This window comes from Chrysemys picta, chromosome 5 (genome assembly GCF_011386835.1).
Source record: "Chrysemys picta bellii isolate R12L10 chromosome 5, ASM1138683v2, whole genome shotgun sequence".
Lineage (NCBI taxonomy): Eukaryota > Metazoa > Chordata > Testudines > Emydidae > Chrysemys > Chrysemys picta.
In genome coordinates this window covers 46,682,268-46,696,338 of record NC_088795.1, presented here as the reverse complement: position 1 = coordinate 46,696,338, position 14,071 = coordinate 46,682,268, and the positions used below count along the sequence as shown (strand labels likewise).

General features: G+C 46.7%; 1 protein-coding gene across 1 annotated transcript in view; it reads right to left on the bottom strand.

Moving 5' to 3' along the window:
- Window positions 1-1,814: 1,814 nt before the first annotated feature.
- The window catches only part of LOC135972111 (UPF0462 protein C4orf33 homolog), a 34,151-nt gene continuing 21,894 nt past the window's right edge, over window positions 1,815-14,071 (bottom strand). The window contains exons 6-7 of the mRNA XM_065597711.1: window positions 3,557-3,756; window positions 1,815-2,020 (exon numbers count right to left, since the gene is read on the bottom strand). Coding sequence (XP_065453783.1) covers window positions 1,933-2,020; window positions 3,557-3,756 — 288 coding nt within the window. The 3' untranslated portion in view covers window positions 1,815-1,932. The remainder of the gene's footprint in view (window positions 2,021-3,556; window positions 3,757-14,071) is intronic.

Below are 14,071 nucleotides of genomic sequence, written 5' to 3'. Positions count from 1 at the left end.
ACTAGAGTCTGAAAAGTTCTAAACTCAGAAAAGTTCTAAGATCAGCAAATGATGTGGAATGCCTGTAGGCAGGAAAATAGACTGATTATCACCTGCTTCATGGATTGCAGTATTTTATCAATGCCTGACAACTGGATAAGATAGCACAAAGAAGAACAGGAGTACTTGTGGCACCTTAGAGACTAACAAATTTATTAGAGCATAAGCTTTCGTGGACTACAGCCCACTTCTTCGGATGCATCCGAAGAAGTGGGCTGTAGTCCACGAAAGCTTATGCTCTAATAAATTTGTTAGTCTCTAAGGTGCCACAAGTACTCCTGTTCTTCTTTTTGCGGATACAGACTAACACGGCTGTTACTCTGAAACCTAAGATAGCACAGGACACCTTGTATGGTCGGTAATATCCCAGTGAAAATTACCCTGAAAAACAGCATTTGTAAAGGAAAAAGACCCTACAATCAACTCTAGTAATTCCAAGGCATCTATAAAAATCTAAATTCAAAACAGAGTAGTTATTAATAGACCACTTACAGCAATTCTGCTTATGTACTTTAAGCAATCATGATTGGTTTTGATGTTACTGGATGTTGATGTTACTGGAACTAACAGCTTATCTTCTATTAACTAGATCACCTCCGACAACAGTGAAAGGTTTCCATTCTGTATTTTAATCGGATTTCTTTCAATGGGGTAGAGTGGAATTAATCTTTTGTAGAAGCAGTAAAGCTTTCAGCCTCTAGAACCTACAGATTTTTTGAGATCCATGTGGCTCCAGGGGAAAGGCTGGCGTGCCACATATGTTTCCCAGCACCAAAGTGAAGAGCTCCACGGTGGCAAGTTATGGAGCTGTCTGAGGAGAGAGAACTCATGCATATGAGCTCCACTTCTTTTATTATGTTTTTATTATTTGTATTACAGTAGCACCCAGAAGCCCTAGCCAGTGTCCCCTGTCATGCAGGGCACTGTGCAAAACACATAATGAAAGGCAGCATCTGCCCTAAAATTTTACAGTCTAAATCCTGTACTTTCTTTTTTGTAAGATTTCCTCTAAGAGTTGAGTAACTGTGCTGCCCCCTTATTTTGTTTTACTCCAAAAAGAGTAATCTGTGTGGTATGGGAACCTGAAAAGAATAGAATCATTTTTTGTAGAGGTGAAAGTAAATATTGTACAATATAGTGCCTTAGTTTATGTCTTTATGATGATCTCCAGTTTCATCCTCTGAGAACACCATTAGTCTGCATCATGGTCCCTATAAAAAAAAATCTTTCCAGACAGACTGATATTCCTCTATCAAAGATAATACCTGGTTTTAGTAACTCCCCCAATAGTATTCCCCAAAAGTCACACTGAAATATATTACATGGTAATCTGCAAAGTCAGACTTCAAACCAGAGAAGGGGAAAAATTCCATAATGGCTATAATTAGACAGCCTTCAGCTGTTAGACAGGGATACTTCTCTACCACACCCACACTAGGAAGTGGCTTTTGTGGCTACAGAGCTTACCTGGGCCAGACACTCTTTTCTTGTCTCCACCACTAGTGTCTAGCTTACAAATATTAGTATCATTTGTATTTTGTAGACAGATCAAAATAATTAAATTGGTTTCTATTACTTTATAAGAGGTGTTTTAGGAAGATAAAACATGCCTTGAAAGAGTGGTTAAAACACCCATTATCCCCTTTTTATCATTTAATTGTTAAAAAGAATCAATATAAAACAAAACATTATCAAAAGAAATAGCCTCTTAAATTATTTATTTTAATTGCCACATCAATTTGAAGCCGTGAAAGAATACAACTTAGTTCCAGCAATTTGAAAATAGACTTTTAAGTAGTTGGAGGGGGGGTTGTTTTTTGTTAGAGTTTGTTTTGTTTTTTAATAACTGTGTTTGTGATTTAGAAAGTAACTTGATTGTAGACGCTGATTAAGCTATTTCCAGAGGTCTGATGCAGGTTGCTCCCAGTTCTCTCCCATAATCCACTTTAGACTGAACCTTTTGAAATACTCCAGACGATGGCTATAGGTGAGAAACAGGCATAAAAAAAAGCAACTTGTAAGTAAAAAATAAAGTTTCAACATTCATTTTAATAATACACTTCAAAATGAATGGTTTGCTGCAAAGGTGAGCTGGAACATTGCCGCCGGGCTACAATGTAAAGACACCATAAGAAACCTTTTTGGCAGGCAAAGATTGCTGAAGTTTAGGGACAGCATAGCTGTGTCCTGCTCTGGGGTCAGGAGAGAGGGTGGAGTAGGAGCTTGTATAGTAGTTTTATTCCACCTGCATATTCCCCTGCATAGGGGGAATCCTCATAGGCTGGAGCAAATGACTTTATGTCTGCTTTCCATCCAGAACAGCACTGCGAATCCAGCCCACAATTTAAAAAAAATCATGACCCATCTGGGACAAAAACGCCAATGGAGACTTCAAAGGGACTTCTTGTGCTTAAAATCAAGCACCTGCTTAAGTGCTTTGCTCAACCAGGGCTTTGTAAATTAGTACTGGAACCCTGAATTGGATCCATTAATGAATGGGGGAAAACTAGTGGAATATGCTCTTGTAGCGAAGCAATGACTCACCGGTGCGGCAGCTCCTGCTGGTTGTCCTGGGAATTAGCTCGATTCCAGCTCGGAGCGCCCTCTGCTGACCGGTGTCTCGCCTGCTTCAGGCCCTGTGTCCCTCCTGGACCCTGGTGCCACTTTATCCTGCAGTACCCCGACACTCTGGGTCTCCCCTCCCAGGGGAATCCCCCCAATCCTCTAAACCCACCTTGCCTCAGTGGCTACTGCCAGTCATCATCCAGCCCCCTTAACCTGGGGCAGACTGCAGTCTGTAATGGCCACTCATCACTGGCAAGGGGGTAGGACCAGCTGCCTCTGCCTATTCCCAGGCTGCACCTCTGCGGCCCCAGTACCTTTGTAGGCCTTCACCAACGCCTGCAGCCTGGGGGGTTACCAGGCTGGAGCTCCCTTGCCCTATTCTCCAGCACTGCTCCAGTTCAGGTACCTTGTTCTCCAGCAGCTAGGCCCTCTCCCGCAGGGCTGGAGAGAGACTCCTCTCAGCTCCTGGCCCATAGCTCTCTTATCAGGGCCAGCTGGGCCCTAATTGAGCTGGCCACACCAATCAGCCTAGCTTGGCTGCTTTTAACCCCTACCTATCAGCAGCCGCCCCACTACAGCTCTCTACAGCTTGTTTGCATGTCACAGTATATTTCCTCTAGTATATACATTTCTCATAATTGTGAATGAAAAATACTTTTAAATAGGAAGTTCTGCATTCTCATTAGCTGAAACGTACTATTTCAGACTACAGTCTGCCTCTGCTCTAGGAGTTTCATTTAACCCTATTAAAGTAAATGAAAGGACTTCCATTTCCAGACTTCAATGGGCTTTGGATCAAGACTCAAAAGGCAGTTTCATAATTTCTATCAATGTCACGCTGAAAGTATTTCACCACATTACACTGCAGTAGGAAGGATTTCCCAAATTTGCCTTATTAGTAGACACAGACAAAAGAGAAAACAAGCATAAATAAGATACGGTTTGTACTCACAAATTAGGCCCCTGTCCCAGTTCAATATCCTCTCTAGGTATTGGATAAAGTGCCTCATATGTTCTTCCCATCCCAGACCCATGGATGGCATATGAATTCATCTTGTCAACACCAGGTGGGAAATACCTCCAAGGAATAAGTGCTGTGCCATTCCATTTGTTCCAGTTTATGTCTGCTTTAAATATCAAGTCAAGTCCTTTCTTTACGCAGGATTTAAAAAAAAAATCAAAATGTCATCCTTGTTATTTAAATATACAATTAATATCACTAAATATGTTGAGCTAAGGCACCTTCAGACAAACATGAGTGTGTTTTTTAATGATCTAGATAATAAGGAATATTTATACATGACATTAGAATTAAGAATCTGTTAGCCACACTATCAGAGGCTCGTTCACCTGCACATCTACCAGTGTGATATATGCCATCATGTGCCAGCAATGCACCTCTGCCATGTACACTGGCCAAACCGGACAGTCTCTACGCAAAAGAATAAATGGACACAAATCAAACATCAAGAATTATAACATTCAAAAACCAGTCGGTAAACACGTCAACCTCCCTGGTCACTCGATTACAGACCTCAAATACTCCAACAAAAAAACTTCAAAAGCAGATTCCAACGAGAAACTGCAGAATTGGAATTAATTTGCAAACTGGACACTATTAAATTAGGCTTGAATAAAGACTGGGAGTGGATGGGTCATTACACAAAGTAAAACCTATTTCCCCATGCTAATTTTTCCCCCCTACTGTTACTCACACCTTCTTGTCAACTGTTGGAAATGGGCCATCCTGATTATCACTACAAAAGTTTTTTCCTCCTGCTGATAATAGCCCACCTTAACTGATTACTCTCGTTATAGTTAGTAGGGCAACACCCATTGTTTCATGTCCTCTGTGTGTGTGTGTGTGTATATATATATATATCTTCCTACTGTATTTTCTACTGCATGCATCTGATGAAGTGGGTTTTAGCCCATGAAAGCTTATGCTCAAATAAATGTTTTAGTCTCTAAGGTGCCATAAGTACTCCTCGTTCTTTGAGTTTGTTAGTGTTTCCATTAAAATATCAATTACTATTTCATAATTGTTTATCCATAATATATGGATCGTTTATCTCCTAGTAATGAATTTGACATGTACATTTAGAATAATGAAAACAAAAACAACTGAAGATATGTTCATGCAGCAAACAATGTAATTGCATATGAAACAGAATTCTTGGGTGTTACTTTTACAAGTAGATACAAGTGCGGGTGTTGTAATACAAAACACAACTGAATTTCTGTCACTGAAATTGACATTGATTAGTTGATGTCATTTTAATTTACTACCTATTTTCTTTCTTCAGGCTGTAATGTTAATAATGCACTTCAGAAGGAATGTAATGCTTTTGATAAAGGGGATCAGATTCTGCTAATCTAATCCTCAATAATCAATCCCTGCAGGACCGTACAACTTCATTTCTTGAAGGATGCAGACAGATGAAAAAGTGTATTCATATTTTAATATTGAGGCAGAATCCCTTGGTGAGTGAAGCTGTCCATGTGCTATCAAAATATTTCCAGGGTCACAGCTGTACTGCCTCACCTGGGTTACATGGCTGCATAGTTCTAATGGAATAGTGCTGCCATGGTCTCTTCCACTATGTTTTCCCCAGGACCCCAGGGTCTCCCTTCACTCCACCATGCAAAGGAGGTATATATAAAAACTGATACAGAACTTCTATAGGGTTCTATATAATATTCTAAGGTAGGGGTTAGCAAACATTTTTAGAGGGAGGGTGAACTACATTCTAACACACAAATTGTACCATTTCATCTCCAAATCCCAATTGCTCAGGCCAATTCCCCTGCTAGTCTCATTCCCACGGACCACTTCCCTCCTATTTAAGATGGAAACAAAAAGCTTCCCTCACATTTTGAGAAACACAGGTCTCTGACAACTACAGCAATTGTTTACATGGAAAAGTAACATTAGGAAATAAAGTAATGTATTTTTAGCTATATTTTAATACTATTTGGAAGATGAAAATGAAAAGAAGCCAGCACAATACATCTAGCAAGTGTTCCACAGACTACCAGCAAGTACTCTAGGGACCCAAGTTTGGGGACATCTGTTCTAAAGTGACAACTATTGCGAAATGGGTTCACAAACCCCTTTTCAGTGGGAAACAGATACTGTATTATCTTTTAATTGTTTTTAATTATACTGTAGGTTTTAAACCTTTTCACTACTTCCCATGGCTGTGTCATTGCTAGGTCTTTCAGGTATTACATAGCAAGTTTATATACCCTCCAAAGAGTGCCGCCATTCTCTTCAGAGCATTCAACACTCTTTCTGGAACAATACTACTTTCAACTTTTCTACTCATCATCTGTACAATGATCTAATAAAGAGGTAACACATTTGTGCGTGCGTGCATGTATTCTTGGATTTACACATTACGCAAGGCACAGACTGTCACCATTCAAAAGAGACAGTAGTTAGCTGCTTGCTAAAGCAGAGTTATACTCACTCTTATTATGGAAAGGTACAGAGTGAGGTTAAAGCTAGCTCCCATTCAAATTTGAGCTAAAATCTTTAAAAGCTAAGGAGAACAGTGACTGTAGTTGCAGTTGGATGAAATTTAAGAAAAAACAGTTTGTGGAACATGGTATATCTATTGTCTTCCTGATTATTGCTTAAAGATTACAAGTAAGTCTATTAATTACAACTAAAGTAAATTCTCCTTCAACTTGACAGGCAGCCTATTTCTTTTAGATGTTGAAGTCTTCAGTTCACTTTCTAAAACAACTAGATTTTTTAAAAAATCAGGAGACTCCTTGACTTGAGGATTAATCATTTGAATGGCTTTCAATATTCAACACTGTATGCATCAGAGTTTTACTTATTCTTTTTGAAAGGTTCAATAATTTCTACAGAAAACTACAATTTTTTGACCACTTTACAGAATACAATAGAAAATTATGTTCTCCTGTAAACTTATATGGGATATTTCAAAAGCCTATAGTAAGGATGTCATTCTCTATTGAATTCTGTAAGTTTTTAGTGTAATTTCTATATATTCCTATTAACCCTATCAGTGGCTGCCCTGATTTTTTCTGGTGACAGTAGCAGCAATCAGAAGTACTGATGAAAAATCACTCTAACCTCCATGTACAATTTGAAGACCCATAGCCATGCAGCCATAAGAACATAAGAAAGGCTGTACGGGGTCAGACCAAAGGTCCATCTAGCCCAGTATCCTGTCTTCCGAAGGTAGCCAATGCCCAGTGCCCCAGAGGGACTGAACAGAGGAGGTAATCATCAAGTGATTCATCCCCTGTCACCCATTTCCAGCTTCTAGCAAACCTTTTCACTACTTCCCATGGTTGTGTCATTGCTAGGTCTTTCGGGTATTACACCTTCCCCTATACCTTGCCTCTTGAGCCATGTCCACAACACATGAATAATAGAATTTGGTGGACAGAAAGCCTACAAATGGGCAGTCATAGTGTAGAATCTGGTTTAGCTGCTAAAGGAGTAGAGAACTATCACATCTTGGCAAAATAAAGACCCATTGGGAAGTAATTGCAGGAAAAACCTTGAAGCGCATACAGAGGGGTGGGTGGCAAAGAGGGCTGCTGAGAAATTAAATAAGCCATACCCTTAACTATAAATTGTGTGACCATGTAATAAAAGATGCTAATATAATGTACATATGTGAAAAATGTTACTCTGAAAAATACTCCCAACAAACCTATTTTAAGGCAGTGTTAAGCAGAGAATATTACACATACAAAGGACAGGAAATTTCATTTACACTGAAGTACACTAGGCTCTATGAGAATTTGTTTTCTCTCTTTTGTGTGAATCTTACCATTTGTGGGTATTACTCATTGGTAATTGAGAAATCTATTGTTATGACTGATATAGTGGAACTAGCTATGCTCATTCATGTGGTCACTGACTCTGATGCAGAGAGAATGAATCCCTGCATTGATTCCTTAAAAGAACACAATAACAAAAGGTTATTTTGATGCTCTGAAGTAATTTATGTCAGTAAAGCAGATTTTTCAGAATACATTATCCTCAATTACAACCGACTGAGCCCAGTCAATGAAAAGAAAATATACTGAATAGTGTTGAAAAATAATCATAACTCTTTATATTTCCATTGCATCATTTCCTGGTATGCCTGCATTGCACAGAAATTGAACTATGATTCCATGATTATAGTGGATTTTAAATCAACCTGACATTGGTATTTGAAAAAGAAATATGTTTCAAGTTTGCTACTATGCAGTCCAGATTTCTATATATGCCATTGTATATTGCAAACTAGTGGACAGTAGAGAATGCAATACTATTCTTTTGTTTATTGGACTAGTCTTTACAGATCAGAAAATTAAGTCAAATTATGTTCTGTCTTTGGGTGTTCATCTTGTACCTTAAGATGAAGTGACGTGAGGAAGAATAAATAGGCCATAATCTGATTACTCTTGCACTGATGTAACTCCCTTGACTTCAGTGGAGTTACTTCTGATTTATGCCATTGTATCTAAGAGGAATCTCAAGCCCAGTGACTTTTCCTCTTCAAACAAACAGAAAAAACGATTACTCACCTTTGTAACTGTTGTTCTTTGAGATGTGTTGCTCATATCCATTCCAATTAGGTGTGCGCGTGCTGCGTGCACGATCGTCGGAGAAATTTTCTACCCTAGCAACACCCGGTGGGTCGGCTGTGGAGCCCCCTGGAGTGGCGCCTTCATGGTGCCGGATATATACCCCAGCCGACCCAGCGCCCCCTCAGTTCCTTCTTGCCGGCTACTCCGACACTGGGGAAGGAGGGCGGGTTTGGAATGGATATGAGCAACACATCTCGAAGAACAACAGTTACAAAGGTGAGTAACCGTTTTTTCTTCTTCGAGTGCTTGCTCATATCGATTCCAATTAGGTGACTACCAAGCCTTACCTATGCGGTGGGGTCGGAGTGAGACATTGCTGTGTGCAAAACCGCTGATCCGAATGCAGCATAGTCTCTGGACTGCTGTACCAGCGCATAGTGAGCGGCGAAGGTGTGGACCGATGACCAAACTGCCGCTTTACAAATGTCCTGGATCGGGACATGAGCCAGGAAGGCAGTCAAGGAGGCTTGGGCCCTCGTGGAGTGGGCGGTGAGGCGCGGCGTCGGGACACTGGCCAGGTCGTAGCAAGCACGAATGCAGGACGCGATCCAAGAGGAGACACGTTGTGAGGAGACCGGTAAGCCTTTCATCCGGTCGGCCACTGCAACGAAGAGTTGTGTCGTCTTCCTAAACGGCTTTGTACGCTCAATATAGAAAGCCAGGGCCCTGCGTACATCCAAGGAATGCATACGCTGGTCTTGACGGGTAGCGTGCGGCTTAGGATGGAAGACCGGGAGAAATATATCCTGGTTCACATGAAAAGCTGAAACTACCTTGGGGAGAAAGGCAGGGTGGGGGCGGAGCTGCACCTTGTCTTTGTGGAAAACTGTGTATGGAGGCTCAGACGTGAGCGCCCTGATTTCAGAAACGTGCCTTGCTGAAGTGATGGCTACGAGGAAGGCTGTCTTCCAAGATAGGTACAGGAGTGAGCAAGTAGCCAATGGCTCGAATGGGGCTCTGTGAGCTTGGAGAGGACCAGGTTGAGGTCCCACGCCGGAACAGGTTGTTGTTGCTGTGGGTACAGCTGGTCTAAGCCCTTGAGGAACCTGACGACCATCGGGTTAGAGGAAGTGAGTCCTCCTGGGTGGAAAGCAGATATAGCGGCCAGATGCACCCTGATTGAAGATATCGCCAAATCCTGCTGTTTCAGGGATAGGAGATATTAGAGTATAAAAGGAATAGACGCCTGCAAGGAGGGCGTGGCCCGGTCCTTGCACCAACAGGAGAACCGTTTCCACTTGGCTAAGTAAGTGGTCCGTGTAGCAGGCTTTTTACTTCCCAGCAGAATCTGCTGCACGGGATGTGAGCATTGTAGCTCTGTCCGATTCAGCCATGGAGCATCCACGCCATGAGGTGGAGCGATTGCAGGTCGGGGTGACAGCGTCGGCCGTGGTCCTGAGAGAGGAGGTCTGGGCACAAGGGAAGCATCATCGGAGTTTGAACCGATAGCTCCAGAAGCGTGGTGTACCAGTGCTGCCTTGGCTAAGCTGGAGCAACTAGAATCATACTTTCCTGGTCTCTGCGTAGCTTGAGCAGTACCCTGTGGACCAGTGGGAATGGAGGAAAAGCGTAGAACAGCTGGTCTTTCCATGTCAGAAGGAAAGCGTCCAACAGGGAGCCCGGAGATCGCCCTTGTAGGGAGCAGAACGCGTGGCACTTCCTGTTGGCTCAAGATGCGAACAGGTTGACCTGGGGAAATCCCCACCTCTAGAAGATGGAATAGATGATGTCTGAACAAATCGACCACTCGTGCGTCTGGAAGGACCTGCTGAGACGGTCCGCTAGAGTGTTCTGGGCTCCAGGGAGGAACGATGCCGTGAGATGTATCGAGTGGACAATGCAGAACTCCCACAGGCGAATGGCCTCTTGGCATAGGAGAGACGACCGGGCTCCTCCTTGCTTGTTGATGTAGAACATGGCCGTGGTGTTGTCTGTGAGGACTGACACACAACAGCCATGCAGAAGACCCAGAAATGCCTGACAGGCTAGGCGCACCGCCATCAGCTCTCGAACGTTGATGTGCAGAGCTAGTTGGGATGCAGTCCACAGGCCCTGGGTATGGTGTTCCCCGAGGTGAGCGCCCCGACCTAGGGATGAAGCGTCTGTGACCAGGTGCAGGGAGGGTTGTGGGGCATGAAATGGCACTCCTGCGCAAACCGCCTTGTGATCCCAGCCACCAAAGTGAGAGAGGTCAAGACCGAGTTCGGAACCGTGACCACCATGCTCAGGTTGTCCCAATAAGGGCGGTACACCGACGATACCCAGGTCTGAAGTGGGCGAAGCAGAAGTCTAGCATGCCTGGTTACGTAAGTACAAGAGGCCATGTGCCCCAACAGGCCGAGGCACGTCCTTACTTGGTAATCGGGAAGACCTGGAGTCCGTGGATGATGTTTGTGATGGTGTGAAACCAAGTGTCTGGCAGAAGAGCTCGGGCGAGTCTGGAGTCTAAGACTGCCCCGATAAACTCTATTCTCTGGGTTGGCTCCAGAGTGGACTTCTCCTTGTTGAGTAGAATGCTTAACTCATGGAATGTTTGCAGTATTATCTGGACATGAGCTTGAACTTGCTCCCTGGTGTGGCCGCGCACCAGCCAGTCGTCTAGATACGGGAACACCTGTATCCTCGGTCGACGAAGGTATGCTGCCACGCCAGCCATACATTTTGTGAACACTCTCGGAGCCGCGGACAAGCCGAAGGGAAGGACAGCAAATTGGTAGTGCATTCCGTTTACTACAAATTGAAGGAAGCGCCTGTGAGGGGGGTAGATCGCTATATGAAAATATGCGTCCTTCATGTCGAGGGCGGCGAACCAGTCTCCAGGATCCAGCGAAGGGATGATGGTCCCCAAGGAGACCATGCGGAACTTCAACTTTACTATGAATTTGTTGAGTCCGCGTAAGTCTAAAATGGGTCGCAGACCCTCTTTTGACTTGGGGATCAGGAAGTAGCGGGAGTAGAACCCCCTGCCCCTTAACTCTGGGGGCACCTCCTCTATGGCACCCATAGCGAGGAGGCCAAAAACCTCCTGTATAAGGAGATGCTCGTGAGAAGGGTCCCTGAAGAGGGACGGGGAGGGGGGGTTGGAAGGGGGGGATGAAGAAAACTGGAGAGCGTATCCCCTCTCCACCTTGTTAAGGACCCACCGGTCCGAGGTTAATAAGGGACCAAGCACGGTGAAAACGGGAGAGGCGATCCCGAAAGGAGGGAGATGGATCCTGGATAGTGGCTGGGGCGCCATCCTCGAACGCACCTTCAAAAGTTTTGTCTAGGACCTAAAGATGGCCTGGTTCTGACCCGGTTGGGGGCCGGTCGACCTTCATCTACCACCTTGACCCCACCTTCTGGGAAAGTCCTGTCTTGGACGAGGCGGGGGAGGGTAGAACCTTTGTGGCTGGGGCCTAAAGGGTCTGCGCTGGGGCCCTGGGACACGCATCCCCAGGGAGCGCATGATGGTTCCTGAGTCCTTGAGGCTCTGCAATCGGGAGTCCTTCTTATCCAAGAAGGGTCCCTGGCCCTCGAACGGTAAATCTTGCAGGGTCTGCTGCAGTTCTGGCGGCAAGCCTGAAACCCGGAGCCAGGAGACGCGTCGCATGGCTATGCCCGATGCTAGAGTCCTGGTGGCAGAGTCTGCTATGTCCAAAGAGGCTTGCAAGGAGGTCCTAGCTACCTTCTTACCTTCCTCCACTAAGGCCCCAAACTCCTCTCTTGAGTCCTGGGGAACCAACTCTTTGAATTTACCCATGGAGTTCCATGAGTTATAACTGTAGCGGCTCAAGAGCGCCTGTTGGTTCGCGGCTCTGAGCTGTAAACCCCCAGCTGAGTACACTTTACGCCCGAACAAATCGAAGCGTTTAGCGTCCCTCGATTTGGGCGCTGCCGCCTGCTGGCCATGACGCTCTCTTGCGTTCACCGAGGACACGACCAGTGAACACGGTGGAGGGTGCGTATATAAGTACTCATAGTCCTTAGATGGGACGAAGTACTTTCTTTCTACTCCTCTGGCTGTGGGTGGGATGGAGGCAGGGGTTTGCCATATAGTAGTGGCATTAGCCTGAATCGTCCGAATCAGTGGTAATGCCACCCGGGATGGGGCATCAGCCGACAGGATGCTCACCACCGGGTCCTGCACCTCCACTATCTCCTCCTCCTGGAGGTCCATATTCCGTGCCAACCTACGTAAGAGGTCTTGGTGGGCACGAAGATCTATTGGGGGCGGGCCCGAGGCTGATGTGCCCGCCACCGCCTCATCCGGGGAAGATGAGGAGGATGCCCCCGGGGGCAAGGGGTCCAAAGGGGGTTCCGGCTCTAAGGGTCCCTGAATCGGAGGGTCTCCTGCCCCGGGGTCCAGGGCCTGAAGTGTAGGCATGGGAGCCTCCATGCCCCCTGTGGGAGGACATGGGATGGTGGCCTCCGGGACTCTGGGCTCGGAGTGTGCAGAGCGAGAGGCTGATGGTGGATCCCCTTGCGCTTCGTGATATGCCCACGGAGTCCAGAAAGACCAATGCGTAGGGTCCTGCGCAGGGTCCTCTGCCCCCTCCTGCCAGTACCCAAGTCAGCGGCAGCTTGACCCTGAGGAGGGTATGCTGATCTCGAAGCGCCCTCGGAGGAGCGAGACGCTGATCTCGAGGGCCAAGGCGGTGCCGAATGCGTCTGAATGGGCTCCGTACGATACGGTGCCGATCCGCAGGCGAGCGGTCCCTGCGTGGTGCCGGCGAGTGGTACCGTGATCGAGATCGGTGCCGTCGGTGCGGAGATCCAGATCTGGACCGAGACGACGACGACCGCCTGTAGACGTGGTGCCGGGAGCGGCCCCTCGAACTGGAGCGGTGCTCATACCGGTGCCGGGAACTACGTCGCGACTCCGATCGGTACCGATGATCCAGACGGTGCCGAGACGTAGATCGGTGCCGTGAAGAGGACCTAGGCCGCGAGTACAACCGGTGCCGGGGTGAAAGTCGGCGCCGGGATGGCGAGTGGCGTCGGGACCTGCTCCGAGACCTGGAGCGGTGCCGCGAGTCCACGCTTGGAGACGGCGGGCGTACCCGGGCAGGCTTGCCCCTGGATTGCACTGACCGAAGGGCGGGCGGTGCCACGGGTTTAGACGGCGCCGGCTCCGTGAGAGCGATGAGGTCCTTCGCCGTTGCAAAGGTCTCCAGGGTAGACGGGAGACAGGGCTCCACCAAGGATCGTGGTGGTGAGCCAGTCCGCACCGGACTCAACAGCCCCCGTGCCGGAGTCAATGGTGTAGCCGATATCTGCAACTTCTGGCGCTCTAGAGGCGGACGCGGCTCTACCACCAGTACCGGGGGAGCCGGTATCTGTAGGACAGAGGCCTCCTGTGTCTTGCGGGGCCTCTTATGTCCCGGAGACAGGGACGGCGCCGAGGCGCTTGTGGCGGACGCGGTGCCAAAGGAGGATGGTGCCGCGAGGCCTTATCTGCATCTGCTCGCGGTGTAGTACTGGTAGGTGCCACAGGGGTGCTGTGCACCGAAGCGCTCGGTGCCGGAACTTGGCGCGCCGCGGGAGAATCTGGGCTAAGTGCCGCCTCTATGAGGAGCTGCTTAAGTCTAAAGTCCCGTTCCTTTTTGGTCCTGGGCCTGAAAACCTTACAGATCTTACACTTGTCCGTCTGGTGAGACTCCCCTAGACAATTCAGACAAGAGTCGTGAGGGTCTCCTGTTGGCATACGCTTAGCACAAGTCGCGCACGGCTTAAAGCCAGGAGCCTTGGGCATGAGCCCGGCTAAGCACCGGGGGAAAAGGGGGGAGAAGCAGCCCCCTTAACCCCCGCTAACTATTTACATCTATTTAACAATGAACTATGAACAGGAATAACTAATCTA